Here is an 18,616-nt window from a genome sequence, read left to right as displayed (position 1 = left end):
GCATAAATGTCCTCTGTGCGGTTATAAATCTCAAAGCTGTAGGACCACAAAAAGAAGGGGAAGTAAGCTGTGGATCATAAAAATTGTAAATGAGGGAAACCTCAATGATTTTCAAGACTTAAATTAAGGTTAAATGAAAATGAAATAAACTGCAGTAGTAGGTTTGGACTAGACACTAGATGAAATACTGTAGAAGTCTGAGCGATGTCAACCATTCGATAACTTTTCGCAGCAGCCACCATATTTAAAACACTGTCTCAAACTAACATTGGATCAACTAAGTAACAAGACAAAGAGGTTTAACTGAGGTGGGTCTTCAGCCTCCCAACAAACAGCTAAATAGTGCTGGCCTGCAGTTATGCAGGTGCATCTAAAAATTAGAATATAATAAAAAAATTTAGATTAATCTCATACAAAGTGAAATATTTCAACTTTTTTTCTGATGTTGATGATAATGGCTTACAGCTCACACAAATCCAAAACCCAGTCTCTCAAAATATTAGAATATCTAAAAATGCTAGTCCTAGAAAATGATTAACAATACAGAAATACTGACCTCCTGGAAAACTATGCTTATTTATGCACTCAGTAACTGGTTGGAGCTCCTTTTGCACAATTACTGCATCTGTGTGAAATGCCATGGAGCCAATCAGTCCGTGGCACCGCTGGGTTTGCCCTACATCCTGCCAAGTGACAGCCAAGACAATCTGGCTCCATGCAGTTCATCTCTGACAGCCACAGACCACAGCTATGATACCAGAAGTAAAAAAAACCTGACCTGCAAAACTGAATTATAAAATTACTAATTTAGCCAAGTAGCTATATAGCTAATGTAGCTAGCCAGTTAAAGCTACAAAAACTGCTACTTAAGTTACATTTCTATGTTATCTACATACCTAAGTTCGCCTTAGCTGCGTTTGATAGAGATTACATTGCTATAGCTAACTAAGCTATAGATCAGTGATTCTCAACTGGTGGTCTGGGACCCAAAAGTAGGTCGCGGGGCAGTTTTCAGTGGGTCGCAAATGTGTGTCTGGAAATAAATGGTGGCAAAAGTCTAAGAAGAACATGCAACCATACTGTTTATTCAACTCTGTTTTATTGTGATAATGGGTCAATGTAGATGTTTTATTAATATTTCAATTCATTCATCTCATTTTCTTGCAATACAAGAGCTGCGTTTACAATGTTGATGAAATAATTTCTCAAGAACTCTGGAAAATTTGCTAAAATTTACAAGTTATCATGAGAGAGGAGGGTGTAAAACATGCCTGTCTCTTGTTCCTGTCATAAATTCTGTGCGATCCAAAATCTTAAGTGTAAAGTTTTTATTAACTAAATGTGCATTGTTAAAAATTATTGGAAATTTGGGTCGCAATTTGTCATCCAAGATATTGGTGGGTCCTGAGGCTAGACCAGTTGAGAGCCACCTCTATAGATAACGGAGCTTTGTAGCTATCATAGCTGAAGCTATGCTCACAAATTAGCTATGGAAGCTACGTAGATATGTTATCTATGTAGCTACATTAGCTTTAGCTAAGCTTGCTTAAGCTCACATTGCTGAAGCTAATTTAGCTATATTGGTTCATGTAGTGACATTAATAATAAAGGAACTGCAGTTTTTGCACATCCTCATTGGCTTAAGTTTTAAACTACAGAGGTGGCTGCTTGGTTTAGACATAAAATAATCGGTTCCTTTATATAATCAAAGTTTAAGTTGATGATTGTGTTTGCTTTTGTTGGTCATTTCGATCCATCCATCCATCCATCCATCCATCCATCATCCACCTTCTTCTTATCGGAGGTCGGGCTACAGTGGCACCAGGCAAAGTAACCCAACCCAGGCATCCTTCTGCCCAGCAATGTTTTCCGGTTCCTCCTGAGGGATTCCGAGGTGCTCATTGGCCAGATGGGATTCATAATCCCTCCAGCGAATTCTCGGTCTGTCCTGGGCTCTACTTCAAGATCCTTCTAGATGTCCTAGCTCAGCACCCCATCTTTAAGGCTGAGCCCAGCCACATTCCTGAGGCATCTCATTTTGACCACTGGTATCCGTAGTCGCATTCTTTCAGACATTACCCAGAGCCCGTGACAATTGGTGAGGACTGGAACATAGATTGACCAGTAAATCGGAAGCTTTGCCTTCCAGTTCTGCTCCTTCTTCACCAAAGTAGTCTGGTACAGTGGTGAGGCTGGTCAATCTCATGGTCCACAGGACAATATGAAGCCATATGTATTCATATCAGTCTGTTTTATAAACTGTAAAATCCCTCACAGAAGATTAAGGCCACAGCACAACATGAATGGACTAAATGAAAGTTAATATTGATTAATTTATTGATTATGGTTTTTGACAAAACAAATCAAATTTCACTGGTTTACATATTTTTAAACAGTGCAATGTTGGAGTCAGAACTGCACAGCTGTTAACTCTTCAGCCCACTTCTGGTTGACTGAAGGTGAGGCCAAGCCCGTGTCCTTGAGTCACTGCAATGTCAGATTCTTTTAAGTCTTTTTCCTCTTGTACCAATCATCTACAGACCTACAGTGTCAGTTCTGTTCCCACTTTATATCCAACCTCATGTTATTATCAAAGATCTCATATCATCCTCCCTCTCTTGTCTCTGATTCTGTGTGCCTCAACTTTGCACAGTCTAAAATAACCGGATGTTGGATAAATCAATTTGCATGAATTTGAAAACCAGCAATGTGAAGCCAGTTCCCTTGTAACCACCACCCAGCATCTCATTAGTTTTTTTATTGCATCCAATTCTGGGATTTTATGGTTTTCAATTTGTAAAAATGGCGAAATCTCTGTTTGATTCAGTAAATGACAGTCAACATGAACCACACCATATTTATGGTTTAATTTCACATCACCCACTTTCCTCTCACATAACTCTGCACTGTTAAATAACATTTGCTTCATACTTTCATATCAAAAAGCCATGAGTACTTATCATCCCCCTGCTCTGGAATGAATACCATTATTATGGTGATACAGACTTCGAAACAAGTCCATTTACAGAGCCATTTGGTTAACAGTGTTTTCTGTTGTGATTCAAGTTGTGGGTAGATTGCTGTTCATTAGTTTTGGTGTGGCCCGCTGATTTCACAGTCATTTGCCTGTATCCATCAGTAAACTCACCATCTTCTTCTCTCCTCCTCCTGCTTTGTCATTCATAATTTCATTACTTCTGTGCTGTTGCCCCAGTGACATCATCCTACCCTTTTAGCATTCAGAATCATCTTTTTATATCTGCAAATTCTCCCTGCATGTGGGTCAGACAAAGTTGAATAGACGATCGAGTAGAAAGGTCCTTGTGGTGCTGTGCAGACCTTCTTACTGTAAAAGAACTGCATTTTGAGCACCACTTTAATCATTATATTCATGCGGCTGTCGAGCTGGTGGTCATGTAGGAATCAGAATATGTGAACAAGAACAAAGGCGAGTTTTTCTTCTTTGTTTCAAATCCAAACTACTAATAAGAAAAATACATCTGCGGGCACATCTCACAGTTCAAAGCATTTCATGAAACAATACAAACCATTTCAAAGGTACATGCTGGGAACATTCATGTTTTCATTAAATCATACAGAACATTGCATCAAAGCCCTGTGCATTAATAAACGTTCATACATATTCACATGTCCTATATACAGATGTGTTTCTCAACAATATAGCAAAAAGTAAAATGAGTTTAACAGCAAAAAACAATTTACAGTAGTAATAATGCATACATACATATATATATATGAGAGAGAGTATATATAAACCATTTTTCTGCACCAACTCTCATACATTCAATGAATTCACAATGAGAAGTAATTTACCTTTTAGACACGCTTACAAATGCTCCCATGTCACTTGTATGAAAATGTCACTGTTCATTCCAACATTGACATGTGAGGATGCCTGTTGCTCAGTCCCATTGACTTTTTGCTTCTTTCAGCATTATTGCCTTGCTTGCTATTCTCTAGAGATGCTATGCCAGTTTTTGCAGTGTGGAGAAGAACAATCCAGTAGATACTGCAATAATGCAATATGCAAATCTGCTTATGTTTGAATGTGCATCCCTTAGGGCATGTGTTCACTAACGGCTTTAGGGCCTCTTATGTCTTTAGCTGACAGGACAGATGTAGAGATGGACTGCAGAGGGACATGCACCAAACAGCATCAGGAGTTGAATGTACAAAAGGACCTCTAGGCTGTGTATATGGAGCACCAGCAGCACTTTCTAAGCTAGCCAAGCATTCCGTATGGTATTTTTACACATGCAGGGCCCAGGACCTCAATTACATATGCTTCTTCCCAGTTGTACATTTAAAATTATTACATTATTAATGTAAGAATAATGTAAGGGGATTGTGCCCTAATTTTATCTTATAATATCTGAGAACATGAGACCAACATTTGGCAAAAAAAATTGGTTGCTGTTTTAGCTTGCGCTCTGGCACTGCAGCCCACTGAGTTCAGGCATTCAGTGTCTGCCTTTATGCCCAGTGACAGGACTTGTGGTTTTCAAATGGTCATTTTGTTGCTCACGGTGCTGCGTTGGGTCATCCGTAAGCTGGAGTTCGTCTGCCAGCGTTTCGAGCAGCACGTAATGTGACTGAACATCTCTCTGAATCTGGTGGACATGAGGTTGTAGAGGATGGGGTTGATGGCAGAGCTCAGGTAGAAGAAAACTCCAGAAATGATGTGGATGGGGCCGAATATGTGAAGGTGCTCCACATCAGAGGTGTCCATGTAGCTCCACATTAAGCGGTCCATGTGGAAGGGAGCCCAGCAGATTCCAAACACCACGACCAGCACACCTGGACCGAGCAGAGCGTTGTTTAATAATACAGAGTCCATAAACCATCAGCGTCTTACTGACTGGTTTGCTAGCATTTAGCCCAACTGACCACATATGGACCAGTGAATGTTACTGGAGAGAAGTGCGAGGTTGGCACATGCCAAGTTGTGGCTACCAAAATGCTAAACTATGTTTAGTTGCAAAATTTGATTTTACTTTTCATGGACACTTAATTAGCAGATTTGACACAAGTAGCAAAGGCAGCTTTAGAAATGCAACAAATTGCATTTGATTTTCTAGATCTCTGGAGCTGACCCTAGTGTTTTTGAGAAGTCTACATTTTTTAATTCATGAATTTACTAATATATTTTATCATAAGCATGACCATTTTGATGCTGCCTGTAGTTCCTTTGGCCATGTATAAGCACAGGGCCTGCTGCAAACATGGAGCTACAGCAAAATAAACAATCAGAATTTGAAACATGGTGACTAGAATGCCCACAGAGCCAAAAAGGACCCAGTGGCGGCCTATAACTATGCAAAAAAAAAAAAAAGAAAGTTTTGCCCTTTTTTGGGTGATTTTTTTTTTAATATATAAAAGAATTATGTGAAAGAGAGCAACCTAGACCTGAGCTGTGTGAGGCTCACACAGAGGCTTTGTGAGGCATGTAACAAATAGAGGGTGGTGAGGCCATTTTGCAGCTTTTTTGGTCATTTGTTGTTTTCTTTCTTTTTTAATGTTGACAGTGTTAATGCTAACAATATACATTTTTATAGCATAATTTTTTTTTTCCCAGTATGGTTTCTCATAACCTTGCAAAGCAGATGGATACGGCCGTTTCCGTGTTTCTCACTGGCAAATCCATCTTGCATAGCTCCTATCTAAACCGTTTGGGCCCAGTTAGAAAGGGACAGGACCAATCAGCAACGAGTGGCAATACTTTGGGTGCGGCGGAGTTGTGACATAAGCAAGCAACAACAAGAGACTGGTGCAATTATGGTGGAAGACATTAGCGTGAATGCTGCTAAGGGTGCTTTCACTTTAGGCCCAGTTGTTTCGAACTGTGGTACAACCCCCTTTTGCATTCACACTACCAAAACGAACCGGACTTTGGGCTCAAGTGCACTCAGATCCGGGACTGGGACCCTAGTGTAAAAGCCACCTAAAGCACCAGTTTTATCAGAACTTGATGACATTTCTTCTTTAAAAGAAGAACAAAGAACAGCATTGAGTTGTTTTCTTTTGAGTCTTTTGAGCATTGAGTTGTGTACTGAAATGTCTACAGCCATGGTTCACGTTAAGCAGTTTTCTATGTTTACTCCTCGGTAGCGGCTACATCATGTGTTTTGTTGCTCTCATTGGCCCGTAAAGATGTGACAGACAGAATGGTCATCCAATCAACCACCAGGTTTTTTTCAAAGGCTCTGCCCTTAACCAATCGCTGTCTATGAATGGTTTACCAGATGGATGTGTGAAACATAAGAAGGTCCTTTCCCTTCGGGTATTTGAGTCATTATTTAAAGTGCAGTGACTCTGAGGGACAAATTACAGCCTCTCTGTGTCTATTTCTCTCTATTATGAGTCATTTAGTCGGTCTTCTGCAGTTTTATAGTCTGTGCACATATGCTGTTCAGCAAAGTAGGACGTGACCACAGAACAGCCTGCCATTGGTTGTCAAAGCCCAGTTGCAATGCATTCTGGGATACAAACAGATGATATGGCAGCAGGCTAACCGGTTAAATGCAATAATGATCACAAAAATGGCAAAAACAAAAAGGCGTTAAATATCGGAGTTACTGGCGTGGATTTAATCTCTAGAGACCCTGGAAAGTCAGCAGAGTTCTAGGATTGCTAGCAAATGCTCTGAAAGAGCTGTGAAGGCATGGCTAGTGTCATTAGAACGTCACAGTGGGGGGCTTTACGAGGGAAAAAAAACAAATAAGTGGCTACATTTAAAAAGTTATTTAACTTTGAATTAGACGTGTCTCTTCCTGTTGTATATAATAACGCAGTCCTCAGAGGGTTAACTGTATAAACCAGGAACATGACATCTTGGTTGGTCTATTAGTGCCAAAGACACAGAAAGAAGAAGAAGAAGAAGAATCTACAGAGGGCACTAGCATCACAATAAAACATGCTTGATATAGCACCTACTCAGCATTTTGGTGACTTGCATGTTGCGCTTGCTCATCTTCTTCTGGTGGGCCATGGAGAGGCTTTCTGGTTCACAGCTACTCCTGGAGTCCATCACAGTCATCAGCTTCTCCCTGTGCAGCTGCAGACCAATGAGCAGGTAGAGAATGCTGATAATCAGCATTGGTAGCAGGAAGAAGACCAGCGTAGAAATCAGGATGATCCGGTTGTACATCCACGGGGGCTTTACCACTTCTGGAGAGATAATGAAACAAAGGTGGGTGGACCAGATAGTTTAAGCATACAAATATACCACTGGCATTATACAGTAAGTCCATACTACCCTAGTTGTTTGTTTATTAACCTCAAGCCACAATGTAAAAACAGCTCTTGTTTGCTCATTTCTGCTTTTATCAAAAATAGTAAATAATTAATATAGGCCAGCCAATGATTTCAGTTTTAAAATTAATGTGTTTAACTGATGCTGTGCAGGTGTTGTGCCAAGAAAAGCAAGAATTGCATGCCCCTTGCCACAGCACACATAACTCATTGTGTTGTAATATTGCATGTGGCATAGCAAAAAATAAAACAAGTCTTTTCCGTCAGGGCAAATCAATGATAAGAAATGATGTGAAGTTTATAGTTCACAGAAGTTTTGTATCCTTCAGGTTCTATAGACTCTGTAGTAAAAGCATTGTCCTGGAGGAGGGACTGAAACGTGGTTTTAAATGCAGAAAAATGGAAATACTTGGTCTCAAACCTTTGAGTTGGACAGAGTGGAAAAAACAGATTAAACCAGCAAATCAGTTATACCTGAATGTACTCTCTACTGCCAAGCTCTCTTGGCCAAAGCTCTTCTGAGGTGGACTGTCATACAGTAGAAAAGTGTGCTGTGGCCTGACGACTCCATATTTCAAATTCTCTTTGGAAATAATGCCAATCAAGTCCTCTGGGCTAAAGAGAAAAAGAACCATCCAGATTGTTACAGACAGAAAAGTTCAAAAGCCAGCATCTATGATGGTGTGTGGGTGTTTTAGTGCCCATGGCATGGGTAAATTTTTATGCCATAAAAAGGATATTTTAAATCATTAAAGTTGACATATTTTATACTGGGATAAATCTGCAGACCTCAAAATGGTGAGCCAGTTCTAATAAATATATGATATGATTTTGTGGGCCAGGTTTAACCGTACCGCAGGCCAGATTTGGCCCCTGGGCCTTGAGTTTGACACCCTTGTTTTACATGATAAATTAAAATGTGTTTAGTCAGATCAGCTGAATGAGTTTGGAAATATCAGCATATCGGATACTGGAAAAAAAATCGTGCATCCCTACTTTGCTATGCTTACAGAATACTGTTAGTGGTAAAGCTTGCATTGGTAAGCATGCTTCTGTCTCAACTTTTTTATTGTAGATATCAAGTTCAGAATACGTATATACCCAAAAAAAACAAAAAACAAAACAAAAAAAAAAACAAAACAAAAAACAAACAAAAAACAAAACAAAAAAAAACAAAAAAAAAACAAAAAAACACACATTAACAGTATTAAGGGTGTGCATCAGAATGGCTGTAGTCTAGATAATTAACATAAAATATAAATTTGACACCTACTGCACATGGCAGATTGGGGAAACCTTCGTCCAAACAGTGGATCCAGCTCCTCGATCCCTTGCATGCTGGTGTTTGGCCCAGCACATAGCATGGACAGCACCCACAACAACAAGATCACCCTCTTGACATGAGCACGTGTCGTCATGTGCTTGACTTTGAGAGGGTGCACCACTGCCACATAGCGCTCCACACTGAGAGCCGTGACGTTGAGGATCGACGCGAAACAGACAGTCTCAAACAGGAAGGTCTTGAAGTAGCAACCTCCTTCTCCAAGCAGAAACGGGTAGTTCTCCCACATCTCGTACAGCTCTAACGGCATGCCCAGCAGCAGCACCAGTAGGTCAGACACAGCCAGACTCAGCAGGTAGTAGTTTGTCGGCGTCTGCATCACCCTGTAGCGCAAAATGACCGCACAAGTCAGGGAATTCCCCAAAACACCTACCAAGAAGATGGTGAGGTAGGTGATACAGACAGGGAGGAAAACCGGTGATTTCCGAAGCCCCAGCTGCCCTTCCAGGAATTCATCTTCACTCAAACACAACTCTTCCAGCTCTTTGGTAGAGGCATACGCCAAAACCCAGGAGACATTCATCCCACATGCCACAAATTCCTGAGGGCAGCCAGGGCCACTAAAAAATGTGGCAGCAGGTGATATAAGAGCAGCAAGGGAGCAGTTCATTTCCAGTATGGTGGAGAATAACAAGAAGGTAAGTCAATTTCTCCACCTGTAAGGAGGAATACAGAAGAGAAAATATTAGCACTCCAACACGTTCACGATGGAAATGCAGCTAACCCATCAGAAACAGTCGGCTGATGAAAATATGAGGTCAACAATTTGAATCTGGAAAAATGCTGATTTAGCTTTTACATTGTCAGCAGAAAATCTGGCTGCACACTTAAAAGTGTCATAGTAAATCTTTCACAAAGGCTGCTGATGGTTTATTTCACAGTATTCATTATCAGGAGTTTTTAACCTAAGGTGAATTTTGACTGAGGTTTCTCCAGAACTAACAGTGTGTCCCAAATCGCTTATTTCTAAATACGAATTACTTTGAGTGCACAAAGTGACTTGAAACTGAGGTGTAAACTCACTGCTGGTGCACTCAATATCATCCAAGAACTGGAGAGGGGTCTGGCTGCAGACTGGTCATCTGAGACACACCATATCTCAGAATACCAGTGCAACTATTTCCCGTTTTTAATTTTTTTTTTTTTTTAATTCAACTTTATTCAAAAGCAAAGTCTGGGAGTTACATTTTGAAATAACCACATTGCAAACATTACAGACTAAGCTACATTTCATATATAAAATATAGAAAAAGGTAAGAGGTCTACTCTGGGATTAAATGATCTATATACCCATTGACATACTTACATGAACCATGGCTTCATTTAGCTTTGTTAGCTTTAGCCAAAGCTGTGTTATTAACATTGCTACATAAGCCAATTTAGTTAAGTTAGCTTCAGCAACATAAACTTTAGCAGACATAGCTTAAGATAACATAGCTACCTAGATAACATTTCTAAGTAGCTTATATAGCTGCTTTGTGAGCTTAGCTTTAGCTACATTAGCTATATAAGCTACACTGCTGTGTAAGCTACATAGCTTTATCTATTGCTGTTAGCTTAGACAACGTCAGCTTTAGCAAACATTGCTAAAAAATGCTGAAACTAACTTAGCTGCATAGATATGTAGCTGCTTTTTGAGCCTTGCTTTAGCAAGCTCTGTTAGCTACATGGCTCCATTATCTACATAGCTTATGTAGATAACATAGCTCGGATGTTACCCTTGCTGTGATAGAATTTTTCTTTGAGGACAAGCCTTTCTTTTGTAAGCAGATGGATTCCCCAGCTTTATTAAATGGTTTGTAATCAGGTTTTGCAGAGCAGGTTTTTCACTTTTACCTTCTGGTATCCTAATGGTTACCTTAAAGGTCACATATTTTACGCTTTTAAGACAAGTTTGTACTGGTCTCAGAGGTCCCCAAAACATGCCTGTGAACTTTTTTGCTGAAAAATACTCCAGTATTGAATTTTTGCATGTCTAAAAACCCCTCCGTTTCAGCCCTGCTCAGAATGATCTGTTTCTGTGTCTGTGGCCTTAAATCTTAACGAGCCGTCTGACTCCGCCACCTGACTACACCCCTCTCAGGAAATGGATGTGGCTTAAGGATGTGGCTCTCCTGATCCTCAGATGAGAGGACGATTAAGAGTGGAGGGCCAACTCTTCTAAGCAGGGCGGGCCAACCGAACCTGGGGGTGGGGCTAACTCCCCACATGACATCATGAGGGGAAAATCTGAAGACGACTTATTTCAGCACACATTTTCTGATAGAGAAAGGGGGGAAGTGAGAAAAGTGCCACATTGCCACAACAATCAACATAGATTTTAATTCCCTAGAAAAAGCCAATGCATGCTTTTCTTATCAAAGACCTATGTATAAACCACTTAATTACTGCTTTTTCATGGTTTTAGTCAACATTTGAAAATCTAATTTTGGCAGCCTCAGAGCAGACACGTTTTTTTTTTTTGTTGTTTGTTTTTTTTAGCAATGGCAGCAGATTTCAATCAAGAAAAAGCTATTTTGGGCAAAATAAGTTTGATTTATTGAAGCAATAATGTTAACATATTCACATATCACATCGGAGACAATACTAACCCACTGTGGTTTAATGCTCTGTACTGCATGGAAGTGTACTGTACTACAATACACTAACAGAAATATGCGATTTGAGACACCTTTTAACAGAACAGGTTTTTAAAAAATTTTCTCATTAGCTACAAAAATCTAACACAGGCACATTTTAATTCACTGATATCCTAAATGTAAGGGTACAGGAATAACCCAGCAGCTGTGAATTAGGTCATATTTACTGTACCAATCAGAGAAATCATGCTTACATGTGGGAGTAATCAGCAGACAAAAGGCGGTCTAATTAGTTTAAGAAATTAAGTGTACTGTATATCAAGCATCATCACCATAGCAACTCACTGCTTAGACTGAAACTCAAATTATACATCACACTTAGATAATTACATCTCATTTCAAGACACTTAAGTACATTTGGCAGCTTTACTGACACAAGCCACACACAGCTTCCTATTTCGCTTGTGATCTTGATGTTAATCTGCATTTGCCTGTTCACTGTCGCTTATGTCGATTGTAATTTGATTTTTTTTTTTAACAATAAATAAGACAAACACCTCTGATATTCACATCACTGCGTAGTGATGAATGAGATCTGACAAGAGGGATATTGCCACCTCGCCTCTTCAACTTGCATATGGATGATCTCAGAACAATTCAACACTTGATAAATTGGAGGTATGGTGACTGGTAGGTTTGTTAAGCCTCTGATATATGCTGATGACTTTATCATACTGTCACCTTACAGCGCAGGCTCACAGCAACCTCTGCTAAATCTGCTCCATTGACAGTATACAGTATGACAGTAAGATTAAAGTAAGTGTCATCAGGGTAGTAAAAGATGACGAGAGGCAGTATTTTTCTTTATTCTTTATTTGAGATTGCGCTTAGTGTTGTAAATAAAGTGAGATATGAAGGTCCTGTCATCAGGAATGTTTAAAGTGATGATGTTAGGGATGTGCATTCCAAAGTAAATTACTATTTTAAAGCCAGAGTAATCAATAAAATTAAAATTTGTTGTAGTTGCCATAATTTATCAATGTTTAAAAAAATGTTCCTTATGTTCAAAGATACAGAGTCCAGATTTTTCATCTCTACTGTCTTTTATAATAAAAAATGTTTTCTTATGGTTTTTCTAATGGTAGTTAGCAGACAGCTTTCAGAGCCACCACTGTATTTTTTACAACTAATAACGGAGATTGAAACACAGTTCTGTAAAAACCTGTTCTGCATTTTACACAACCCAAAAATCAGTGATGATTTAGCTTATGGATACCGCTACTAAATCGCCTACAGAATTCCCATTTTACAAATCACTGGTGGAAGAAAACAAACATCAGGTCTTATAATAGGGAACAAAAGCTCAAAACACATTAGCTTTGCACATTAAATCAAACTAAAATCCCAATGAAATGAATGTTTTGTATTCAAATAACTTTTTGATATGCAAAGAAATACTCATTAGACTCTGTATGTGATTATTTTTCTATTATTAACAGTTTTATATGCACACACTTATTGGATTTTTATTTTTTGACCATAAACGGGCATGGAACCGTATATGGTCACTTTGTTGACATTGATTTTCACCATAATAATGAAAAAAATATATGTCGCTGACATTGGGCTAAAACCTTGTATCTCCAAAATCAATACTTTTCAAGAAATGAAAAAAAAACCCAGTATTTTTCAATTAACTTAGCACTGAATGGTCTTAGTCAGCATTTTTTGCTTTAAAATTGGTTGAAACCCACTGACAGATGTAAAGGGTGACCAATTATGAAAAATATTAAAATAATGGAAAATGGAGATATAAGGTTTTAGCCTAATGCCTGCAATGTGCAAGTGGCAAAAGTAAAAAAAAATCAAACCAATAATCTGGGTTTAAATTTTGAATTTTCAAGTATTTGAAAGAGTGCCCTATAAAGGGTTAAGGTGTTATCTCATCACTCCTCAAATTCTGCATGTGAAATAAATCTGTAAGAAGTGATGTGGTCTGAGCCTGATGCCAAGCATCTTATGCTGCCATAGTAAATGCTTGATTGACTAAGAAGATTTGACTGACTGAAATGACTACAAAATATTCAAGGAAACATTAAACATCACTTATGATGATGCCGTATAATGTATGCACAAACGGAGCTTTTTATAGCTCAGTTTATGACTTTGGAGCTGACTCTGTTCTGCTCACCTACTGAGCAGTAATGTAAATGCTTCAGGTGGTATTAAATGATGAACCTCTAATCAAAGTACCACAAAGACAAGTGCAAGCAGTTTATCCGTAATAATGCTTTAACATTCAGTGCTGCACTTAGAAACTTAACATACAAATTCATAGGTGGATTATCTGAATCTAAATCATAATACCTTTAGCTCAGCCCAAACTTAGCAACTCAATGTATTTTTCCTAAGATTTTAAAGTTTTCAAACAAAGTCAATGTAAACTTTTAGAATCTCATCCCTCTTTCTTATGATCTCAGTCTTTGTATGTTATTTATCATACTGAGCGTTTTATGATGATATGGACCTTTCTGTCTGAGATATAAAGCATCTTTAAGTATGAAGTTAAAAATGCTCCCTATAATGTTCATATATGTAGGGAATGTAGTTTAAGGGTAACAGTGCTGTCTAAATAGGATTTATTGCTCAGCAGACCACAGACTCCTGTAAATTCTTTGTTTAAATTCCCACTCTGGATTTGTTTATCCACTTCAAATGCTCTGATTTTTTAAAGATAACTTTCTGTGAGACAAGAAAACACATACCTGAGTTTGAGTGTGTCCTCCTCTTTTTATCTACAGGATGGACAAGATGGGAAGAAAAGTGACAAGATCTTTGGTCCTCCTGTGTTTCTGCATCGTAGTCTGAGTTTTCACGGCACTTTCTCCCGACTGCCTTGTTGTTCCAGTGCGTCACAGCTGCTCTGGCTTCCTGCATTTTCAACCCCCGATCTGCCCTCCACCACTCTCTCTCTCCCTCTCTCTCTTCACCAGAGCATCTTTGTAGCCTCTAGTCGCTTTTCTTCATCACTGCTCAATTTCAACACCCTTCCATTTTTTTTTCTCTAAATGGCACATACTCTCTAACACACAGTCACAGAGTCACACTTCCATTATCTTTGAGTGGGATCCTACAGACAATCCACACCTTGTCAACAAGCATTCTATTACTTTTCCACATTGAGAGACGTCATAGTGACACACTGTGAAGATTAAAGCTGAAATTGCTTCAACGCGAGGAAGACTTGGATCCCATGTGTGCGTGTGAAGAGGGAATATGGGCCGTATATGTCACTATCCCATTAATCCCAAGTCAAAGACAAAACAAAAAGGCACCTAAATCAAGTCAATAATAAAATAAGAGCTTAAAAAGGATATGATCAGGACCCAGTTTAAAAGATGAAAAAATTTAATTATAATTTTTTTTGCCCTATTCTGAAATTTGGAGAATAACTTTCTGCAAGGTAGTTGATGATGTTTTTATTTATTTCTTCTTTTTTCTCTCTTTTTTTAGCAGAGAGAACACACAGACTGAGGTCACTTCTCCAGGATTGTAATACAATATTTTCTTTTTTCATATGTTAGTGCCATTGGTCATCCTTTGTAGGTGTCATTGGGTTTTACACATTTTAAAGCATTAAAAGTGTGAAAAAGAGCCTGTGCCCAAACCCTGTAACCCTATTGAGTCCGAAAGCAGCCAACTAGACCTCTTGACTTCACCCCCAGTCTAATGACAGTGAACAATCAGAGGTGTTAACCTAAAACATCAGATAGACTGCTTCATATTTCCGCTGCATGGATATACTTCACATTCATCTTGAAAACATCCCAAACAAAGTGTTTGGTAAGGGCAGGATAATATATTCAGAAAAATCTCATAAGGTGATTGGACGAACATTCTGTCTGTTGTATTCATAACAGGCCAATCAGAGCGACAATACAAAGTGTGGTAGTAGACGTGCAGTAGTAACCTGAACTACACAGGCTAACGCTCGTCTGTGGCTAAAAAACATTCCAAAGCCTATCAGGAGATGCGCTAAAACATCTCTGAAAGAAAAGCTTTCTGCGTGGCTCTTGTTTTTATTTTTAAAAAAATGCGATCATCGTCTGATTTAACTGCTGCTTTTCTACAGCTACATCCAAGCTAATTGCTACTGTGGCGGTAGCTGTTGTAAAGAGGGTGTGCATGTGATGTCACAGCCAGTGCGAGTCTCTGCTGCTCCAGCAGCTGAAAGTCTGTACTGGTGGCAGAAATCAATAGGGAGTTAATGAAGGAGCGTTATTTCACTTGTAAACTGCCATCTTTTTAATACTACATCTTGATGATGTTCACTGTGGTCAGTATAGATCCTCAGCTGATAGAATATGTTTATAGAAATGCTTATAGCTGTTACTAAAGACACAAGAAGAAGCTGGGCAACTACATTAGCTACTACAAGAATTCAGTTATGGATAAATGTAGGCTTCATTCTCTTTCCTCTTACCTTATAGGAAAATTAAGATGGCATTTCAGCGGATTAACCATACAGTAAAACACTATATAAGCTGACAAGGCATCTAATAACAATTGTTTTATAGCTGTACCTATTGTTCCACGATTTCAACATGGGTGGTTTTATAGGAAGACAAAAAAAAAATCATCAAGTCCATTGATTATCACAGATTAGATTTAAAAACCTTTGTAAATTTATGTGATTTCTATTTGGTTAAATACTGATGTTACTTCATGAAGTGAACGTATCTGAAACTTTAACAGTTTATACGACATGATATTAAAGTTGAGAGCTGTACTGTGTAAAATTTGTCACATTAAAAATAAAATAAATGTTTATTTTGGTTAATTTCAAACTAGATCAAGTAAAACAGCTGAGTTACATTTGATCTCGTTTTGAAATAAGCTACACCACAAATTTTTCCGCATAGATTTAACAACCACAGAGCAATCTTCTTACAGATAAGCTAAAGTAAACGAAGCTCAGTGTTAGTTCATGGACATGGTAGTCATACGCCCAGCTGTGATCAGCCGATGGCCAGCTGATCCCTGTTATCACCTCCCATCTCCCACAGCCAATCACAGCTCTCTCTCTCAACACAGCAGTCCATTTAAATATGGCGTACTTCTCAGTAATCCCTACTTGCATGTATGCTGATGCACCACGCTGCTGCTGGCAAAGTTTAACCTCCTCCACCCCAGCCTCCTCCTTTAAAGCATAAAGCTGGTTGCACCCTCATATTAAGATTCATGCTACTATGTTTGTATTGCTGTTGAACCAGTTTTATTGTATTCAGAACATAATGTCATTAATGTATCCATCCATATGGTGGTTTTTAGCTGTGCGCTCCCTGGAAAGTCAAAGCAAGCTGCTTGACTAACCCAGGGAGCATAATTTGAGCAGAGCTTTCTCTGCCAAGTAAAACTTTAAATCCATTTTGCAATAAAATGGTAAAATGTATGACTAGAGTGTTCCTGACTGAAGAAGTTGTAAATAAATCACTGAAATACAGAGAAACAACTGATCTAAAGTTTTGTATTATCAGAACTTTCAATGTTAATTCAATTTCACATCCATCATACATATGTGTCTTCAGGCTCTGCTTAGATACTTCAAAACAGGTTCTGCAGCCAGACCCCTCTCAAACTGGCATCCCAATGAAGAGCTGTTTGAGAGATGAAACAGTCGGCTCTTGATGAACCACATCACTAAAAGAGGTCATGGACTCTATCCTCTCTTGTAATTTTTTCAAAAGGCATTATTCAGAAAGACTTAGTTTTTATTCTGCATTTTGCTGACTGTCCTTCTAGCATGAATCTTGATATGTTCAACAATTTAGGCAGGCGCAATTTCTGACAGAAAGCGTTGTTTTTACCACAGTGGTGCATACCTTTGTACATCTCAGTTAATGGAAAAGATTTCACTGCTGCCTCCTGCTGGCAAGTGCTTGTTTATGTGTGCCCTTGGAGCTTCTATCTCTTGTATTTGAGGCAGAGCTAATGCATATGTGCAACTTACAACAACAGTCAATGGGAGGCCACGGGTGCAGGTCTGAGTACCCCAACCACAAAAAAGTGACCAGGAAGTCACATCAAATACATAGAACATTTGAAATCTACTTCTTTATTGAACAGAAATGTAAAGATCCCCTTTGTAGGATGTAGTATTTTTCATTTTGAAGCATTTAGTGCAGAGCAGTACATACAGCAGTACGAGTCCTCAGGTGTGTTTCTGCACACATTTAGAACAATATGTTAATTCTCCTGACTCAGATGAGTGTTTTTCCCTCCTACAAAGCAAAGACTAATTAATAAAAGCTTTTTTTATAAGTGTAAGCTCAGGGGATCTCTGAGAAAATATTTGATGCTCGGAGGATTGTTAAGCTCACAGATCAGCCCAGTGAGAGACTCTCAGCACAGTGTGTATACAGTGAAGTGGAGATGGTAACAGGGGATTTAGTGTGTGATAAATCATCAGCAGGACTTCTGTCAGAGGGCAGAAGATTCACTGTTTTTGGTTCTCTGCACACGGCCATCCAACTGTGTGTCCCCTCACAGCCCCCCTTCATCCCATTTCTTTCCCTCTGCAGGGGTGTCTAATTCAATCACAGCTTTTAATCCCAGCGCTGGGGCTCCAATACTTAGAGAGCACAAAACTGTCATCCTCTCATTGGAGAGTACATTTAGTCCAGTGTTAACTGAGCCTGTGAGTCGCCTGACCGAGACAAAATACCCAGCAATACTTTTCTCCTTCAGATTTGTAGAGATTGGAAAGTAAATTCAACATTCAAGTGTATTCTTGCTGGAGCCGTTTCACTGAGAATAAGATTTTTTTTCCAGTAGAGGTATTTTATTAAACTTGTTACTGTATGAAAGAAAGTCAAACCATGCTTTATATAAAGATGTGGTATTGTTAAATTTTTCTGTAAATTTGATGTTTTCTCCTCTCTAACTGCTCTCATTCGTAGCACTGTACAGTCAAGCTTCCTCAAGCATTCCCTAAGGGACGGAAAATCTCGTGGCTTTTATAATAACTATTATCAAGTACTTCATTCAAATACCAAAATATTCCTTTAAATTGATTAATTATCATTCGTAGAACGTTTTTCCTTTCCCATGCAGCCTTCAGATGCCCCCTTTTGAGACACCGCCTCTGTCAGGATGGAAATACAGTCTAAATCTTTAAAAACAGAATCAGATTACACTTCTGGTAGGGTTTGGGTAAGGGTAAGCCTAAGCTAGCCTTAAAGGACCATTTGGAAAGATGGAGGAAGAAATTTGGAACGTCCCATCATCAGGATGTGCGTTAGCAGCATCTACGCTAATCTCTTCCGCCATAATTGCAGTGGCTTCTTGTTGCAGCTTGCTTACGTCATGACTCTGCCGCAATCAAAAGTACTGCCCCTCGTCACTGATTGGTCCTGTCACTTTC

The 18,616-nt window shown here is 38.9% G+C and overlaps 1 protein-coding gene across 1 annotated transcript; it reads right to left on the bottom strand.

Moving 5' to 3' along the window:
- Positions 1–4,522: 4,522 nt before the first annotated feature.
- LOC121520219 (neuromedin-U receptor 1-like) lies at positions 4,523–9,242 on the bottom strand (the record flags this gene model as incomplete). Its single annotated transcript, XM_041803594.1, has 3 exons — positions 4,523–4,818; positions 6,955–7,188; positions 8,546–9,242. Coding segments are annotated over 3 exons (1,227 nt in total), but the record flags the coding sequence as incomplete, so codon positions are not given.
- Positions 9,243–18,616: the final 9,374 nt, after the last annotated feature.

This window comes from Cheilinus undulatus, linkage group 13 (assembly GCF_018320785.1).
Source record: "Cheilinus undulatus linkage group 13, ASM1832078v1, whole genome shotgun sequence".
In the NCBI taxonomy this organism is placed as follows: Eukaryota; Metazoa; Chordata; class Actinopteri; order Labriformes; family Labridae; genus Cheilinus; species Cheilinus undulatus.
The sequence above is the reverse complement of the archived record's forward strand: the minus strand, read 5'-3'. Positions and strand labels throughout refer to the sequence as shown.